General features: G+C 35.9%; 3 protein-coding genes across 5 annotated transcripts; all 3 read right to left on the bottom strand.

Annotated features, from left to right (window-relative positions):
- Positions 1-338: 338 nt before the first annotated feature.
- On the bottom strand, positions 339-1,918 carry gcnt4a (glucosaminyl (N-acetyl) transferase 4a). Its single transcript, XM_063018028.1, has one exon. The coding sequence runs from the start codon at positions 1,916-1,918 to the stop codon at positions 638-640; it is 1,281 nt and encodes a 426-aa protein (XP_062874098.1). The 3' UTR covers positions 339-637.
- Positions 1,919-5,234: 3,316 nt separating this feature from the next.
- Positions 5,235-12,682, bottom strand: LOC134335366 (ankyrin repeat domain-containing protein 31-like). Its single transcript, XM_063017888.1, has 9 exons — positions 12,622-12,682; positions 10,833-12,360; positions 9,772-9,927; positions 9,552-9,694; positions 8,688-8,886; positions 8,045-8,323; positions 6,406-6,497; positions 6,247-6,313; positions 5,235-5,953 (listed from the first exon to the last, which is right to left on the bottom strand). The coding sequence occupies exons 2-9, from the start codon at positions 12,262-12,264 to the stop codon at positions 5,823-5,825; spliced, it is 2,499 nt and encodes an 832-aa protein (XP_062873958.1). The 5' UTR covers positions 12,265-12,360; positions 12,622-12,682; the 3' UTR covers positions 5,235-5,822.
- Positions 12,683-12,851: 169 nt separating this feature from the next.
- On the bottom strand, positions 12,852-19,586 carry ankrd31 (ankyrin repeat domain 31). 3 transcript variants are annotated; one of them, XM_063017948.1, is made up of 14 exons: positions 19,341-19,586; positions 18,420-18,487; positions 18,189-18,253; positions 17,803-17,834; positions 17,657-17,712; positions 17,427-17,469; positions 17,193-17,339; positions 16,812-16,897; positions 16,507-16,671; positions 15,768-15,910; positions 15,549-15,681; positions 14,897-14,961; positions 14,269-14,356; positions 12,852-13,528 (listed from the first exon to the last, which is right to left on the bottom strand). In XM_063017948.1, exons 1-14 carry the CDS (start codon positions 19,427-19,429, stop codon positions 13,296-13,298), a joined length of 1,413 nt encoding a protein of 470 aa, XP_062874018.1. In that variant the 5' UTR covers positions 19,430-19,586; the 3' UTR covers positions 12,852-13,295. The 3 variants fall into 3 exon arrangements, with proteins under 3 accessions (XP_062874018.1, XP_062874017.1, XP_062874019.1); XM_063017947.1 differs by having other exon boundaries at positions 17,193-17,469; XM_063017949.1 differs by lacking the exons at positions 18,189-18,253; positions 18,420-18,487; positions 19,341-19,586 and adding an exon at positions 17,966-17,981 and having other exon boundaries at positions 17,193-17,469.
- Between the last annotated feature and the right edge of the window lie 290 nt (positions 19,587-19,876).

The raw sequence follows: 19,876 nt of genomic DNA, 5'->3' as shown, positions 1-19,876 counted from the left end.
GTTAAAATTCCAATGAAAAGAGTATGTGGGGAACAGCATTCTAAAAAGATCATTGTGTGACCATTGTGTGCATTAAGAAGGTCAGGCGTATTGTTTTTTGTGAGTCATAGGCTGGTTCAGTTTACCATTCAGATAGTATGAATTACACGCTTTTATTACACCGCAGTCGGAACTGGGGCATAATAAGATTAAAAAATAATACTTTATTGATTTTATTTTTCCTGAATGTCCCAACTTTTCCAGAAATGGGGTTTGTAAATTATCTTATTGTCATTGGCCAACAATATTTTAACCAGTTTTTACTAATGACAGGATCACTCCTGTAGAATTTTCAGCCATTATTTTTATTTTGTCATTAACAGTAAATACATGTTTATTAATACTAAAGAAGGCACTTTAATTTCACACTGACGTGCTGCCTCACAGTTATCAGAGAAATCCATCTGAAACCTGTTTTGACTTAACACCAAAACCATTTGCAAAAAAAACAAAACCATTTACATTTTGCCAGGCCAATGACAGGCCAAATGTACAACAGTTTATCTCCTGCTTGAAACAAGCACAGAATAAAATACCTTTTCAGCCAATAATATGAGATCATTTACAATATTTAAGGCTTCCTATTAAGAAACTGTGTTTAACACTTTTTGCATTTTTTCTCCTCAAGTTTCTCTTCGAGACATTTAATAAGAACAGGATCAACTTTGGGATCAAACTTGTTTGCAAACCAGTGGCCATACTGAAGCAGCCACCGAAGTTCTGCAGCACCGTAAATGCAAACACTGCGCATGTGTTTTCCAGTACAAGGGGGGTAAAGAGTCCCTTCTAGATAGTTCCACTTAACAAGCCTAGTTTTACTCTTTAAGTCAGTCACATCTGGATCGGCTCGGGGAATCCCTCCCGGCACACCAGGCACTCGTGCCAACGTGGCCCAGAAGTGCTCATCTGGAGAATATGTGTCAGCGGACCATTCTAGGAAGTCTTTCGCCAGCTGGTTTGTTTGAGCGTACTGAACAAATTCACGTGATAGGACAAAGTAGGCACTTCCAGTAAACATCTCAATACCATGCGGTGGAGGTCTTTTAGCATGTGTAGTTTTAACAGGTAATTTCTTGTACTCGTATGGGACTTCCTTGAGTTCATGCTCAAAGTTAAAGCGCTGTTTCTTTAGTTCACTTGGTCGGCTCGACTCCAGCATGTTGGTGCCATTCAACTTTTTCAATTCCATGACCAGCTCATAGTTGGACTTGAGTGGGAAGTCCTGTCCACAGAGATTGATAGCATACTTCCATTTGACCTCTGACCTTGTAAGATCTGACAGGCAATTAAGATCTGCCCTGAGTCTAGTTATGTGCGCATACTCCACTGATTCCAATTTGGAGACAATAAAAATGTTTGGTAAACACTTGGCCAGGTTTTTCACAGCTTCAATGAAGGGTTTGGGGGACTTTTGATCATAATGAATGCAGTATATGTTTTGTGGTGCATAGATGGCTCTGATAATCCTTTCAACCATGGGCATGTTCTTATGCACCACTAAAGAGTAAGCCAGGGGAAAGTTGCGCTCCTCGTCAGTCACCCAGATGCCATTGTAACCTCTTACACTAATGTATCTTGCACAATCTGCAGTAAAGGATACAACACTCTCATCATTCAAATCCACAATGTCTCTCCGCCTTATCTCCAAAGACTTGCCAATTTCCACTGGATCCAGCTGATAAATAGCTGTGCAGTCAATGGTTTCTTTGTTAGGCTGAGCTTTGGATGAGCTTACTGTAATTCCATAGGGCTCAACGTAGAATCGTTTTTTCTCTAAAACCTTTACGCAGACAAGCTTCAGCGTGCACGCAATAAACAATGACACAAATAACAAGTAGAACTTGTGCCTTAGATTACGTAATGGAGAACATCCTCTCATTCTGTGGGAAAATGAAAGAAAAAAAAAGTCAGAAAATACATTTGACACTTTAAATAATAAAAAAGAAAATCATTTTACACTAATTGAATCAGTCAAAAATCTTTGAACACTTGTCATGTTTCATTCAGAAGACTTAACTAAAGTAATAGCACCTTCATGCTCATTAAGTTAATTACTTAAAACATTCACAAAAGTCACCACATCTTGCACAATAATCAAACAAAGACACTTTACAATATCTAATCTGATGTGAAAATATAATTTAATGTATAAAATGCATTTAATCATTTTTCATTCCAAAGAGCAAAAATATCAGGTGTTTACATTTAAAGCATTTAGCAGATACTTTTATCCAAAGCAACTTATCACAGAATACTTTTTGAGCAGTCAAGAGCTTTTTATAACTAGTCCCACCACCACCCTAAAGATGGGACTTACATTTATGGGATTTGGCATATGCTTATATCACACTGACAAATGCAAGCAATTCAAAACTTGTGGGACTTGTTCCAAGGGTCAAAAGTAGCAACTTGGAGGAATATATATATTTCTATTTTTCTATTGCACAAAACTGCACCTTTTTGAAACCACAATGTAAATTGCACATGCTGATGTTTACAATGTTTTCTATGTTTACAGGTATGAATGTGTGTGTTAAGGAGAGAGTGAGCTGTGTGAATAAGATTGTCTGTATTGTATTTTTCGTGCACTGCAAGCATCTGTGTAACCTTGTATGTGTGAGCATACTTGGCCAATAAAGCCTGATTCTGATACACCCTGTATTGCTCACAGAGCATTATACTCACCAATTCACTCACACACAAAGGTAATTAAAGTGTCATGCTTTTGGAAGGTAGGAGCATACTAAAATAACAGTAGAAAACCCACACATAAATGGGAGAGCACACCAAACCCCACACAGCCAGTACCTGAAGACAAGATTGAATCCAGGTCCCTCAACTGGACAGCACTAACATTTCCAGCTGCATCACGTTGCCACCCAAAGTGTCATAAAAATCACTAAACATATTAATGTGAACACAAAAAGCTACTGTGTACATTTAATAAGACTTTTTAAACTATTTAAACTATTGTGGGTGGTGAAGCTGGTGAAGTGGGTGCCGCACAGTGACATGAATCTTCAAGACCTGGATTTGAGAGATTGAGTTTGAGTCTACATAGGGTTTCTTCTGGCTATTCAGGTTTACTTCCACCTCTCAAAATTATGCAAAAGCTGTACTGGACATTGTAAACTGCCACGTAGTGTGAGTAGGTAAGTGAATAAGTAAGTGTGTTGGATTGGCATTCTGTGATGGAGTATTACCAGGCTCATCACAACCCCGGTCAAAACAGAGTAAAAAAAAAATCTAATCCTTAAACACAAGATCTTGTCTAGAAATAACATAAAGCATTTCTTTATCTATCAAACAACCCACCTTGCACTCTATAGGAGTCACTTGATTTCTGTAGCGCCCCATCAATAACTTCTATTTACCATGTGAGTCCATTAAATAGTCTTGTGTGTGTAAATCTGAAGTTGACCTGCAGGCATAAAGTGTAAATTAGTAAATCTAAATCGCATCACTGTTACTTGCATTAAACTCATGGACGCGTTATAAATGTATATTAAATGGTGATAATGATGGTAAAGCTGGAACAGAGACTCACCTGAATAAAGTGGTAGGTACAGCAGCCCCCGCAAACACAACATTCTTGTATATTTCTTTATACTGACTTAGTAACTGCAGAGTTTGAGTTAATGTACGTGGCTACTGGACATAGTATTTCACTTTGTCAATCCGACAATAAACTTTTTCGTTAAACTCTGAATAAATGCGGCCAGTCTAAATAAGGGCTGCCTTTTAGTCTGAGGCTGGAACTTTAAGGGGTGTGACCAACAGAACATGCAGCCAAGAACCGCCCACCACTAGTAAGTACAACCACGGCCAGTTGGCACGGACTGAGCAGTTTGCGCACGCACACACACACAGAGAGAGAGACACTTAAAGTTTGGTGCTAAACTAGATTTAGCTTTAAATTAAGTCTTTAATACTCAAATTATACAGCAAATGAAGAAACAAAATTAATGATAAAAGCAGGGTATTTTGTTAATTCTGCCATGTCATGAAAAAATACTAAAACTTACTGCTAATTTTTATGACCTAAAGCTTGGTTATGACATGATTAAACCATTAATAACCATTCAGTCCTAGAATATCCTGGAGTGGCTTTCTCAGTCTTTAGGTTTAAATCCCATAGAAAACTTTAGGTGAGATTTAAAGAAAGCAGTTGCAGCATAAACGCCATCAAACCTCAATGAGCTGGAAGCTTTTGCATAAGAAGAATGGGCAAAGATTCCACAACAGAGGTGTCGGAAGCTCTTTCTAAAATCGCTTATTAGAGGTCAACAAGGCAAAAGGATGTTCCACCAAGTACTGAGACTGGGAGCTGAATAATAGTGCACATGGGTGTTAGATGTTTTTCATTTAAACTCAACTTATAATCAAAATTGTTTGTAAATAAATAAATAAATGTTAAAAATATGCTGTTGTTATATTTTCATCCAACAGTGCCACTGTACTGCATCTGAGAGGTCACTGGCCCGCAACTGATGTTCCGATTTCTTTGTAGGGTGTTGAGTAGCATTGTGGTCAGGGCTTTATGCAAGCCACTGACGTTCCTTCACACCAAACGTATTAAAACATGTCTTTATTAACCTCGCCTTGTGCACATGGGCACAGTCACACTGGAGAAAGAAAGGGTTGTCGTCAAACTGTTGCCACAAAGTTAAAAACATAAAATACATTTTCTGTGAATAATTTTCATGAACAGCAAGGAATGTGTCTGAAACTTTTTAATTAGGAGGGGTGTCCACATACTTCTGGACATATAGTGTATCTCCAATACGTATGCAGGCACCTTGTCCAGACAGCATCAGGTGACAGTCACTGTTGCAGCAACAAAAGTGAGAAATCCTATATGACCTTCCCTCATTCATGGCTGGTAGTTGGACTGCTGCACCCCAGGGTGACTTAAGGTAGTTAATCCAGTGTCTGCACATTTTGGGGCAGTAAGAGGAAAGCAAAGTACATGGAGGAAACCCATGCTGTCATAGGAAAACCTGCACTCGAAGGCTTAAACCCATGTCTTCAGGACACATCCAATACAATTTTGTGCCACCTTTCTCCCAATTTAGCTATTTCCAATTCCCATCCACTATCTTAAATTTCCCCTGCCTCTTCCAACCTTTAGTCAAAAATGGTGTCAAATGGTGTTTGAGTTCAAGCTAAGACACTTTAAAGAAAACACTAAAATGTATCATTAGATTGTTTTACTGAATTACAATTATTTACACCAGTTAGTTTAAAGGAGATTCCCAAAATGAATGCAAGGTATCAAACACACACAATCAAGAACATGTACAGCATACATAAACATTTAAGCTCATTTCACAAAGGAGGTATTTACTGTTTTAACTCTTCTCCTGTTGCAACTTTAGAAAGGCTACCCTAATGTACTGAGCATTTAAATATAGGACACCGAAATAAAATGTGGTACATTTTAAAGTAATTACATAACTACTGGAGTAACTTAAAAAAAAACAAATTTTTAATTAAGAAATAAAACAAAATTATTTGTAGTTAAGTTTAATTAACAATCAAACAAAATTCTAAACAGGGGCACTTGCAGATTGTAATAGAGTGCAGAAGATGGCTGGCCCAAAACATAAAAACATCAGCTTGTTACTACAACAAATAAGTAGCTAAGTCACCTACATACTAAAAAGACAAATTTCTGCTCACAGCTTTGGTTCTTGACAAATATACAATACATAAAGTAAAGAAAGAACCTTTATGTGATTCTGATGAGCATCTTCCCGGGCCCCATATAATCTAAAAGAGCTTTAAAATGCCCATTCATCCTTCTGCATGAATAAATTCCAGTATCTGTCCATAATGTAACAAGGCAGGAACTCTTCATCACTAATCAGTCGTATAGATTGGATGCTCATAACAGTTTTATTTCTTAATGACCCTGTTGAGATAGAAATCAGTGTTACGACTAATCATTAAGTAAAGTAATACTTCCGACATGTATTTAGATAATATCTTAGTAAGTTATTTTTGTAAATGAGAACATGTGAACAATGATAAGTTCCCAGAACATTTGGGAAATTACTGTAAAATGCAATAAAACAAGAATTCTTGCATTCTGCAAATTTTTTTTGGAATTTGGTTTGTAGTATTATTTTTAAAGCTTTTAACCATTTATACCTATTGATGTATGCACATGATAGTTTTGTTAGGAAAAAAAAAAAAGACCAGTACCTTCATGTATTCTAAAATCCCAGACCGGCATCTCTGTGTGTTCGTGTGTTTGCGTCGTGTTTTGGCACTGACCAGAATCAAGCAAAACATTACTCATATTAATTAGATCATGTCATAAGCATGTGCATTATTGTAACATATAATAAATATGTTACTTACTAAATTGCAGGGTCTACTGTTGCTAACTGGAAAAGAACCAGCACTGATTTCTGCAGTGTTCCTCTTATCCTCTTCTCTGTACGTGAGATTGCCTAAAAACATACATAAACTAAAATAAATTAACATTAACACTTTTTTCCGTTTTTGAAATGTTTCAGTGTTGCATAAGTAAACAAATGTATGGCTCACATACAAATGAATGTAAAAATGGCTCATATACAAATGAATGTAAAAATGGCTCACATACAAATGAATGTAAAAATGGCTCATATACAAATGAATGTAAAAATGGCTCATATACAAATGTAAACAAATATATGACACACTCGCCTATCTAGCATCTTAAATTTCAAATGTGGCTAAAACTTAGAAGAAATAGTCTCAAAACAATGTAAAACTGGCAAAATGCTCCCAGGCCAAGGTGTGCTAGTGGTGGAATTTAACTGATAAATGAGTGTACTGAATTGTAGTTGGACAATTACAAGTGAACAAGTCACTGTAGTTAATGTTGTTTTAACAAGGACACTGTCAGTAAGAGGCAACTGAACCAAACATGGGCTGACCATGTAAGTGCTTTAGCAATGTCTGATCACTGTCAGAAATTTGGCATGTTCTTTCTGTGTCTATGTGGATTTTCTCTAAGGATTTGATTTCTTTCCACTTCCCAAAACATGTCTGCTATTAGATGCCCTGTGATAGTATGGCATTATGTCTACGTGTGTACTCGCATGTACAGAAGGCACAGGACCCAGCATGACCTTGACCAGGATGAAAAGCTAACTGACAGAAAGAAAAAATAAATGAAGTATACACAATGTATACAAGATTTTCAAAAGAAGTTTGAAACTCACTATAAAGCCAGTGTTGGTCAATTAAGTAGAAAAAATAACTAACTTTTGGACCCAAAAAATTAAACATTTTAAAAAAGTTTGCAGAGAGAAAAATCAGCAAAGCAAAAAGATTTTCTTTATTTTTACTTTCCTCCTGGTGTATCAAGCTGGAGTTTTAATATTAATTGCATTATTAATATTAAAATCAGCATGGAGTTCTAATATTAATTATGTTATGAATTTTAATTATGAATCAATTAGTTTTATGATTATGATTTATGATTTCAATACATTTCTTTATAAAGCTTTTTATTATATTAATCTTTGGTATTGTTGACTGGACTATCCGTTTTTTGATGTTGTATTCTTAAAAAAAAAAAAAGAAAAAAAAAAGAAAAAAGAAAAAATCCCCAAAACTGACATTTCTTTTTCAGTTTCACTAGAGAGCTGTGTGGAAAGGGGAAAGATAATAGCACATATTTCCGTAGATAGCCAAACAAATTGGGGGAAATTTTAAAATATTCCTTTGGTAAAAGTGGAAATAGAATAAGGTCTATGGTATCTTAACAAAGCCCTGACATTAACTAAGTTTTACATATGTGTATTTCACAGTGTATAATAAATGTAGTATCACTTTAGATTAAGTTGGTAAACAGGTGATCTGATATGTAAAAAATCTCAAACACCACACGTTTGTACACTGATAATTGTGTAATGGAATGACTGAGCAATCTGCAGACTCACATAGCTTCACTCTCACTGACCAGCAGCGGCAGCAATGCTTACATAATTTACAGAATGAGACATACCTTCATGTAATGAGATGGTGTTAGGACATGAGGGCACAGGGCTTGTATAGCACTGGGGAACACAGGTACTGGGTGGAGACAGTACCGGGGCACACGAGGATGAGGTGGAGACATGATTTGGGCATGCAGGGAAAGAGTCTTTGAGCAAACAGAGACTGGGTGGGGTTGGTGTTGAACCATGTGGGGATGGTTGGGAATAGGAACAGGTCATATCCCCATGGCATTTCCTCTTGTCCTCACTCCTTAAAGAGGCAGACAGTTCTCCATCAGCTTGACTGCCTAAGAAACACATATAAAACATTACCAAACACAAAATGACAAATTTATGTTTATAAAAAATCCTTATAAACACAAAAAAGTGATAATTGAATATAAATCTCTATCCTCCAAAAACAAAACAAAAATTACACAGAAAATCAAATGCACAGATTATCTGTAAATAATTATCTGAGTTAACAAAAAGCAAAGTCAACTAATCTGTACTTTAGGTTAAGTCTTATAAAAATGGTACTGAATGGACTTTTTGCAAACATATGTGTTCAAGCAAAGCAGTAAAAATGTAGCTTTTACACTTTAAGAACTTGATAAGTGGGAATAAACAAAGATAATAAACAACAGCAAGAACACACCAATCTTTTATTACCTTCCATTATCTGTTGACTGTTAAGCATTTCAGAATTTTGTATAAATGATTCACTTGGCTGGTCAACTACTGTAATAGGTCCTTTAAAAGTCAGGAGCAACTCTTTGATTATTTTGTGTTCTGCAAGGTCCAGTGCACTCTGTCCAAGTGCATTCTTATCACCAGGATCTGAGCCATACTGAAGTAGCAGCATCACAACCTGCATGGACATAGGAACAAGATTTTTACTGCTTGTGATGGCAGTTACATTTAGGGCTGGTCAAAATATGAGACTGAGTTATAATTAGGAAATGTGTCTTGATTGGGGTGCAGTCTAAGTCAAAGACAAGATGAAAACTCCAATTACACCCAGCTTCTGCCTCTTTAAAAGAAGGAAATTCGCCGCTCAGGTGGCGCAGTGGTAAAAAGAAACGCGCTGTAACCAGGGCTGGATTCTGAGAGCGTGGTATCGAATCCAGCCTTGCTTTACCGGTTCGAAGCTGAGTGGCTATATGAGCAACGATTGGCCGGTTGCTCATGTGGGGGGTGGGACAAAGAACCGGATGTGGGTCTCTCTCTGTCAGAATGCGATTGCGTTCTCTGCCGGCTGATTGGAGGCGCTTACACAGAGATGGGAGAGGGTGCCCTTAGGGTGTGTCTCTCCGCATGCAACGCTAGGTGGCGCCAAACTCGTCAATGTGTGGGTGGCAAAGATGCATCTGGCTGCTGCTCGTGTTTCGGAGGGGATACGGGTTAGCTTCAATCACCTCCGTCAGGGCAGGGTTCGGCATAGACAGAGAGGAAGCACGATGCTAATTGAACAATTAGATGCGCTAAAAAAAGGGGAGAAAAAGGGGTAAAAATTAAAACTACACAAAAGTTTACCTCATATTCACCAGCAGAAACGGCATCATGAAGAGGAGTAAGTCCCTCCAGCCCCCTGACATTAACATCTGCACCTGCATGTAACAGCTCTGCCACCACATCTACATAACCGTTAGCACAGGCCTCATGCAGCGCTGTCCATCCTGACCATGTGACATGTTTTATTAGTATGATATGCTAAAAGCCTAACATTGCGTTAAATCAATCAGCTTAAACTAACCTGCATTGTCTGAAATATTTATGTCAATTCCAGCTGTGATAAGCCGTTTGACCTGTGCCAGGTCTCCTTTCTTGCAGGCCTTATGCAGGAGAGTCTCTCCACAAAAATTTCTTTTGTGAAGGCCTTTGTCATTAATCTTTAAAGTTGATCTTAGGGCTGTAAGGAAAAGCAGAAATAGGAAAAGCTGAAATAGATAACATTTTAATTCAGGGTTATATATTTCACCCAGCAGAAATGTCAGGTGGCACAACTACACTTTATAAATAGAATATAAAGATAAAAATATAAAAATAATAATAATACATTTATTCATTCATTGCCTTAATAATTGTTCCATTTTGATAAAGGTGACAGTAGAGCAAATTAGAGTACCCAAAAAACCTCTAAAACACACTAATCTTTGCACTACCTGCATTATTTTTCTACTTTTTTAATAAAAAGAGTATTCCAAAATAAAAAGTCTATGACTGTTGTGCTACATGTTTGATGAAATCAGCATAATACTAACAAAAGTTATTGAAATTCTTTTTGAACTTGAAGTATGCTCTTTAATGCTTACATGATTCGAAATGTTCCCAGCATTAAATCATGTCAAACTATTTTTTTTTTTTTAATATAATTAAACTACTATTTGCAATAGTTGACTAATTAAAATACATGTTCTGACTATTGCACCCATTATTTAAAAAAAATGGCATTAACCTTCATAAGATATAAAATGCAGTTTATCTAATTATTGCCTTATTATTTGTGAAAGAACTACTGATTTTGTTACTGCAACACAAAGGTCATTTGAGTATCTCTGTATAATGCAATGTCCTATTTGCCAAGTTTTTAAATCACCTTGAGATAAAAGTCATTTTTGTCGGTCGTGCCATATAACATTTTTATAACTCAGAATGAGTCTGTGCCTCTGCTTGTTGTCTGTGAGGAGTTTGACATGTCTGATACATACTTTACACAGGCGATTTACTATAATTAATTACATAAAAATTAATTAACATAAATACATAAATGCAATAACATGCAGTATAAAAATAATTGTACGGTTATAAAAGTACCTGCTTTTATACCCTCATATTTGGTTTGTTTGTCGTGGTTCCATTTGGGTAGCTTCTTTTTGTGCAGAATGGATTTACTAATACGTGCCTCCTCTTCATATTCCACAGCTGTCTGAAAGACATCTTGTTTTATACTCTCTGTACACTGACTGTTACTGAAGGCAGAAGTAAAACTAGGCTTCTGTGCCAAGTTTTTTATGATGCTGACAGAGCTCTCTGTGTCCACTGAGTTACTTGAGTTCTCTGGGTTTTGCACCTTAGCGGCCTTATACAAGTCAGGCTGCTTGCTGTGATTTTTTCCATCTTGATTGCTGATTACTGGTGTTGGTTCCAGAATGGTTATGTCCTCTCTAACCATGTTAGTCTGTTCTGACATTTCATGTTCTTCAATAAAGGTGCAGTCTGAATCAAAGGAGCTTTTAGCATCTGAGTCTTCATTATGAGCAGTCACTTCCTTGGCACTTGCTAATGCCGATGAAACCTCAGGAACAGTAGAATCTGTAGTGTTTTTTCTACTGCTATTGATTTTGTTTTTTGGCACTTTCATGCTACTTACTTTCTCTTTGCATACAGTTCTGTCTGGCAGGTCAGCTGGGGCAATCTTAGTTGAACTTGACAGTGATCTGTTATTACTTAGAGTCTCATTGCATACAATGGTGTGAATGCTAAAGCTTTCAGGTGTCTCTTTATTTTCTTGTCTTTGCTGGACTAGTTTAATGGGTCTGTCAGTTACGTTGCTTTGACAATTTGTGTTTGCAAATGACTGTTTAGTAGAAACAATATTTCTTTTAGAAAATGTTTGTATTTCTCTGTTTTTGTGTTTCTTGTTTAGGCCATGATCCAGTGTGACGTCATTGTCAAAGCCAGCTGTGTTTTTTTTGCCTTTACACAGACTGGGCTTGGCTGGGACTAAATGACCTGGCATCTGACTACTTGAATGGGCTAGTTGAGTTTTCCTAGCAGTTGTTTTTAACTGCTTTATGTTTAATTCTTCCTGGAGGTTGGGACTACAGGTGAGTCCTTGATCATTGATTATAAGTAGAGACTGAAATCCATTCGGTTCAAAAGACTCCTCACGAAGTAATGAGTGTCCATCTGTCTGCGAGCCACTGATTGCATTTTGAGAGGATGTATGTACAGAAATACTACATTCGTCATGCAAGTAACTTCCAGTAGTAGCATATGTATGATCATAAAAAATCTCAGTTTGACAGTCAGAGGAACTTGACATGGAAATCTTCTGAACATCTGTGTAAATTGAAGAGGTCAGGTCATTTGATCCTGCAATGGCTATAGTGCCACTTTTAGTGTTTGCCGCAGAGATGCTGCTAAGATCAAAGTTGAGCAAGTAATCTAAAAAGTTATTTTCATTGTTTGATATTGTCATTCTTCTTATCTTTTTCCTTGCAACTCTTGAACTGCTCTCATCCATAACAGCTGTTTCATGATTGGTTTCAGAGACTCTCTTTACTGCTTTATCAGAGTCCTCTTGAGTTGGATTAATTTTATTAGCATCTGAAAGTATGGTCTGAAATGCAATAAACAATAAATTAATCATTAGGAAAACATCATTTAAAACATTTAAATTATCCATCATTACAGACTGTCTGCAGGTATGGCAAAGTTATAGGCACATCATTTTATAACCTTTTAATACTACACAAAATGTAGACCACATTCTACACTAACATGCAATCACAATACAAAAATGTTATAATTATGTCATGAATAAGAAAAATTGTCTGTTAATGTAATAGTTTGTAGGACCTTAAATGAGAGCTTTATTTACCTGATTTACTTGAAGTGTTTCGTCTGCGCTGTTGGCATTTTTCCTCTTTGTTTCACCAACTACCCCTAAAGATTATGAATACACTGAAATCACTGTCAAAGTATCACTGTCAAAACTGAGTGGTTCAAGTCAAGGTGGTAAAATCAAGTAATTGCCTACTTAATTCATTAAAAATTTTATTTAGACCCATTTTAGGTGAACTAACAAAAGTAAAAACAAATACACTTTTCTTTATATTTTCTTTATTTTTATAATATTTCTCTTTCAAATGTGTTTGTCCTACTTCACACCTTCTTACTGATATCATATCCCACATCACATGAATTCTACAAACTTAAGAAGTCAGTCAGCAGTTTATTTCTCAAATTGCAGGTTATGAAACTTCACCCAGCAGCTTAACTACCTCACTGATGGGTGGTTTATTTATGTTCAAGTTATGCCGATGCTGCCTTCATCCCTCCCGACCAATGGCTATAACAGTTAAGCAGACAAACTTAGAGTGATCTCCCAAATTATTCACATCATTTCCCAAATGGCTTTATTTTTACACATAGCATATTTTTAGAAATGGCAATTTAGGTAACTTAAAAGTCAGGCATTACTATAACCATTCAATGAACAATTTCTAATTTCTAAGACACCAGTGAAAGGTCTTCGAATTAGTTAGCACCATACTAATTATGTATGGCTCTAGAGAAATCCTGAGTGGCACTTAAAGCCCAATGTCCAGGTGATGGTGATTGTTCCTCTGTGAAATCCACAGTGACATCACTGTCTGAATCACTGGCTGCACCCAACAAGGTGTCTAATCCTGAAGGTTTTAGCTCTCTGACCAATAAGAATCCATGGCCATCACAGCTCTTGGGTGGCATTTTTGCTTGGGGTGTAGTCTGACCTGAGGGCTTCACTGAGAAATGAAAAGAGATGACAGAAATGACAGAAGTCATTTTTTAGATTCTTTTGACCTAATCATTCTTTTCATTCACTGTCATCATTCACATCCCCTTAATGTAAAAATGTCAATGGTCATTAAAATAAATCAGTCCCAGGTATGGGTAGTGAGGTCCAACATTTGCTATATGATATTTACCCAAACATTTTAAATAGTTTGTGTTACATTTTAGTATTCTATACTTCGGTAAATTTGTAAAATTATTTTAACTTTTGTATTAATCCATGTTCTTCAATCTTCAATTTACATTTTCTTTATTAAATGGCAAAATAAATCAAAATCAGGGCAGTTAATTTTTCACACTACTGTAGTTAAATTTTAAGCACTATTCTGTTATATGCAATCTTAAAAACATACAAACTGGAATGTTTGCATATGCTTGTAAATGTATGTCATGGTAGGCCTTGGATTTGAATTGTTTTTTTAAACATATAGACATACTTATAAAACAGTTCTCTGCTGTCATTTAACTTTGTGACATGGCATTCAAAGTCCACGCTAGTGAATGACTAAGGCTGGTAACTTCTGTGCACATATGAAACACAGTTGACACTGTTCATAATCAATCAAGCTTGACATTAACATGGTCTTAAAGGATGCCATGCAAGAAAGAAGCCTTTTGCTGCTGCTTTTTCTTAGTTTATGTCTTGCTAACACCCTGTAATGTTCCCCTGTTGTATTTTGTATTCATATACCTTTTGGAGAGTTGTGTACATGTGCTGCATCTGCTGAGTCTGGACCAACACAAGCCTCAATTTCAGTGGCAAATAATTGTCTTGTACTCTTGGTGTCATAAAGAAAAAAAAACATAGGATGAAAGCAAGTCTATAGGTAGGTTTAAAAGGAAAATTAACATGTTTCTTTGAAAAATAAGGTGTTTAATTATAACAACAATCATACTAATATGGCATAGTATACAGTATATGCGGCAGCCTAGGTAGCTTTTCATCGCTATAAATTTCTGAACATTACCAATCCTCCTGGTCTAAAAATGTGTTATGTACACTGAAATATCACATCCCTGTAGAGATGTCAAACATTTTATTTAAAAACCAACAGTCTCATGGTTTTGGAAAACTATTATTTTGAGCATTTTATTTTAAAACTGATCAATCAAGCAGCTCACTAACATAGGAAGGAATTCTGTTTTACTTTAATTATTGCAACATAAATGTTAAAAAGAAACTAGCTTTCGTTATCTAACTCAAATTGTTAATAGTGTGTTAAAATGATTTACAAATAAATGGTGCAAACAAAATAAATCTCAAATAAAAACTAAATTACACCAAAAATAGTTGATCATCTGACAAGAAAAATACTTACTGTACAAGCCTCGGTTCCTGGCTTTTCACTTTTTACACATGAAGTGGTGCTGGACACACTTGGAACTACAATATCAGCACAAACAAAAACAAAAATTCAGTAAAACATAAAACGCATATTTAGGAAGGACAAAATAAAGTAAAACTAATAAATTAATAGAGAAACATATTGAGTGCATAAGCAGGATATTTTGTTTCTTTTTTGTATTTTGTTTTCTGGCATGGTTTGGGTCCACTTGTTTCCTCTCAAAGTGGGGTCCTTAATGTCATGTTAGGGGGGGGGTTACATTTTTTTCTGAACTAGAATAAATGTTAAAATAAACCACTACAAACACAACATATGACAGTAAGCAGTACAATTATCACATTTTACTATTTGAGTGTGCAGTCATCCGCTGTTTTAGATCAGGCAAAAATGTGCAACAAAAGACATACTGCTTACTTTCATTAATACACTCATAACATAAAAAAATATCCTACTGTTTTGGTTGTAATATTTTGATTTGACCGAGCACTTTAAGTTAAGATGTGATTTAATGCACATCAAATATTTAAAAGTTAAAAAGTACCCTGCACAAGAAACTGTCAACAAGAATATTTTATGTTTGTTGATTATGAAAGTGATGAAAATTTGGTTCTGTAAGAATGTCTACCTAAGGAACTGCTAGCTGTATATTTTCTTAGCAGTGTCTCAGTTGCCTTGTCTTCACTGATGTCTATAGCACTGTCTCCTATCTCAGTCTTCATCAGTGGATTAGCACCATTTTTCAGAAGCAGACGTACAATCTAGAAAGAGGAAACAGAATGGTAAAAAATGACTGGATTAAAAAAAAGACAGTGGAAGCAGTTAAAGAACTTTAGAAAGCATGTACCTCAATGTTTGAAAGTCCCACTGCATCATGTAAAGGTGTGATTCCCCCATGTCCTACTGAGTTCACTAGTGCTCCAGCCTGAATTAGCGTCTCTGCCATGGTGTAATCATTTTTAAGCACAGCCTCATGAAGAGGAGTCCAACCTGAAAAAAGTACAATTATCACAGCCTTTAATATTATACCTTTAAACACAGATATGCACATTTTGACCGGAAAAAAAGAAAAGTGATTCACTGTTAACTGACAAACATATCGACTTTGTCATTAAATTCTTTCCTCCACTGTATGTTAACCTGCACACTTGTTGAATTTAAAAGATAACAATCTAGCTATTTTGTAATATTGTTCAAATAGTGAACCATTTTTCTTCAAATACAACTTTTTATTTCTGAATTAATTTTCAGAAATTGCTTTATTCTTATCATCCAGCACTCACATCTACTTGCATGTTCAAGGAAGTGGAAGAAAACTGCAGTATGCAGTGTAAACATAATACTTTATTATTAGCATTACAACGTTCTGATCAAACTACCTGGAGCGAATGTGTCAAATTTTTAAGACATATTTGTCAGCTAACAGTTAACACCAGCACGTGAGCATCAGTTAACAGACACACGTTTAAATCATATCTCTTTTCTAGCATTCCTGCTTTAAATGTGGCATAATCTAAACCAAGTTCATCAAAGCTGTAATGCTTCTAGACTGTGTGAGAACACGCCGTCCGCTTTACAAGCTCTACCTGCATTATCCACCACATTTACAGAGACACCGACTTTAACCATATCTCTCACAGACTGAACGTCTCCCTTCATTACGGTACGGTGGAGAAGTGTCTCTCCAAACTGGTTTCGTTTCTGGATGTTGGGTAGACTTAACACTTTCTCTGTCTTTTGGTTTACCACTCCTATACCAAACAAATTAATGAAGAGATAATAACAAATAATGTATCTTTATTCATGACAAGACGCTACATTTCATAGAAGCAAAGACTACATTTTTAATGGTGTTACATTAGTACATGGGCTGTGCTGCTGTACGACCCACCTGCTGCTGGTCTCTGCTGACCTCGTGTGGATGGATGTGATACATCCACGGCTTTAACAGTACCACCTCCTTGAGATGATGAATTCCTGGGTTTCCAATGAGTTAAAGATAATTGAAAATACATTCATACATGTAAGCACTATGGAGGCCAGCAGTAGTGTTAAACATCACCAGTGACATGCAATTTTACTGCCAATATTTGAGTATTTCATAGTAGTATGTATGTTTTTATGCAATGATTAGTGATGGGTGTCACTCCCATAAACCAATTGACACATTTTTACATCATGTTGACCATGTAGTGTTTGAATAATTAATCATCCTATTTTATGTCATTTGTAATTTACTGTAATTTAATACTTATAGTAAACACTGACTTACCTGCTTTTAGAGTTGCCGTCTTTGTCCTTTGGAGGTGGCTGTCCTTGAGGTTTTATTTCACTTATCTGACCATAAGTTTTGCTATTAATTCTAGGTGATCGTCTGAGTCCTCCTGCATACTCTTCAGTGCACATATGATGTGACAGGCTAAACAGGGGCAAAGGTTTGGGAGTCAAGTCTGTTGTTGACACCACTTTTGCTTTGTAAACATTATCAGCCTTCATGTGGATTAACTGGCATTGAGGAGTCTTGCCCTCCTTTGCAGGTCCTACTGTATCTGTACATAACAAATGAAATGCCAAACATATTAATGCAATAATAGAAAACAGACAGTAAGTGCCAGCAATCACATTAATAAACTAAAAATAAATACTCAAGAGAGGTGATCTTTTGATCACTAGTCCAGTACTATAACCACTAGTCTATCACTGCCCATATCATGTTTATTATAAATACTGACCTACCTTGTGATTCCTCTGTGTTCAAATTCTTTTCATTCTTGCTAATGGTATTGTTCTGACTAAAAAAAGAAACAAGTCCTGCACTTATTAACACTTAATGTACTATGTACTAGGCTCTTCGGCAAACAGTTAAAAAGAAAAATACAAACCTTTCAGTGTGAATCATTACGCTGTCGATGATCTGTTAATACAAACATTTCAATTATATGAACAATAATATGTGACATCATTTAAGTGGTAAAAATAACCAGTTGGTTACTGTGGGGTAGATATTTTCATTATGCCAAAAAGACCTAGGCCTTGTTTATTTACAAATAAAATATTGTGGGATGTAGTATGCCATGTAAATGGTTAACTACAGCAGGATTCATCCAGAGTAGTGTTATTTAGGCATCTTTGGTGTCTTAGAAACGTCCATGTTGTATGTTCTGTAAAACACATAATGCTTTTGGACACGATTTATTATGGGTATCATGCAACATGTGCCATTTTGTATTAAGTTAAAGTCTTATCTGATTTTTTTACCATGATTTACCTGACTGTTTTCAACCGGTCTTCTTAAACCTCTCTGTGGTAAACGAGCAATCTGCGGAGAAATTCCTGGCAAGAAAAGATTTATTAAACAGCATGGAAACTTGGGGAACAACAACATTTTCATGCAGATAAAGTACCAGCCAAGACTACAGTACAAGTCTACAACCATAGTGTTTCTCAGAAAATAACAAAGTGCACTATTATTCATGTTAATACGTTTTATTTAGCTTACCATTGTCACATAGTGGGTTATTAAGAAGAGAAGGTGATGAAAATGGTTCTGTAGTACCCAGCATCAACCTGTGTAACATAACCCATACAATAATTTGCAAAATGTACTTATAGTTTTACCTTAAAACATTATAATTCTATTAACAAAGCTCTGAGTAGTTGTTAATCCTCATACTATACTAATGTATGCTTGTAGTAACCAGGCTGTGCTTACAATTTATGAAAACTTCAAAGGCATTATTACAGCATGCTATAATACAGTCTGACTTCCACCTTTATGAAGATGATTCTCGGTGTTGAATATGATGCACAGTTGGCATTATGCAAATAAAAATAAAAATAAAAACAGTGATTTGTCTTTTAATAGTATTCAAATGTTAAAAGAACAAAACAAATTAAGGATATATGTTTTACTTTTTATGCCAATTTAGGTACAGGTACAAATTAAGACCAAAAATGCTGTAATTTGTACAACACGTGATGCTCTCATGATTGACAAAAAGGAGTACAAGGCTCAAAGAGCAAGAATGGCTTAAAGTTTATCAATTTGCAAAACAAACAAACAAACAAACAAACATTTGTAATTGGGGTTGTACATATTTAATCATGTAACTATGGTAACGTAATGGTTAATATTAGATTAAATTCACAATGTTCTGTGCACAGATGAACCAGTTGACTCAAACCTGGGGGAAAAAAACGTCTCAACTCCAAGTAAAAACCCTGAATTATTTTATTTTGACATGTAAAAGCTATTTATAAATGAGATTAAACAACTTTTATTGTATACATGTTTGTCTGACACAATTTTAAAAGGTCCTTTACTACTTGTCAACGTTACAAGGGTAAAAAGCATGTACGGAACACCGTGAACCTTCATTAGCTATTTAGCTACAATTACTGAAGCTAGTTTCTCTCCCACCTGTTTATGTAAAACCTTTCATCAACCTCTTCACTCTCCGGGTCAGTTAAAATCACCTCTTCTGGGTCTGTAGATGTACCCGACTCCATCTTTACTAATATTTATCACTCACTTGAGTATTAACACGACTTTTATTCGGTATTTACGGTAATTTAGTTAGTTTATCTTCTCACACCCTGATTAGCTCCCTCACTAATACCCGCCAAAAGCTGAGGAGCGCGCGCGCAGGTGACGGGATACAGAGCGCGTGCAGCTGTAACTGCGCTGAGTGCGCGTGGTGTACATGTACAGTTTAGTGATGGGAATTTCGGCTCCTTTTAGAGAGCCGGTTCTTTTGGCTCGGCTCACTAAAAAGAGCCGGCTCTTTCGGCTCCCAAGTGGCTCCTTAGATTTTTTTGTTGCTTAAATTAATTTATTACCAAATTACATGTAAAATGAATTACTAATGTAAAATAGCATTGTATCAAATGTTTATTATTTAAATTGCTTTATTTATATACTCAACATGGAACAGAGTGCTCCAACAATAAATTATA

This window comes from Trichomycterus rosablanca, chromosome 21, assembly GCF_030014385.1.
Source record: "Trichomycterus rosablanca isolate fTriRos1 chromosome 21, fTriRos1.hap1, whole genome shotgun sequence".
NCBI classification, from domain to species: Eukaryota; Metazoa; Chordata; class Actinopteri; order Siluriformes; family Trichomycteridae; genus Trichomycterus; species Trichomycterus rosablanca.
The sequence above is the reverse complement of the archived record's forward strand: the minus strand, read 5'-3'. Positions and strand labels throughout refer to the sequence as shown.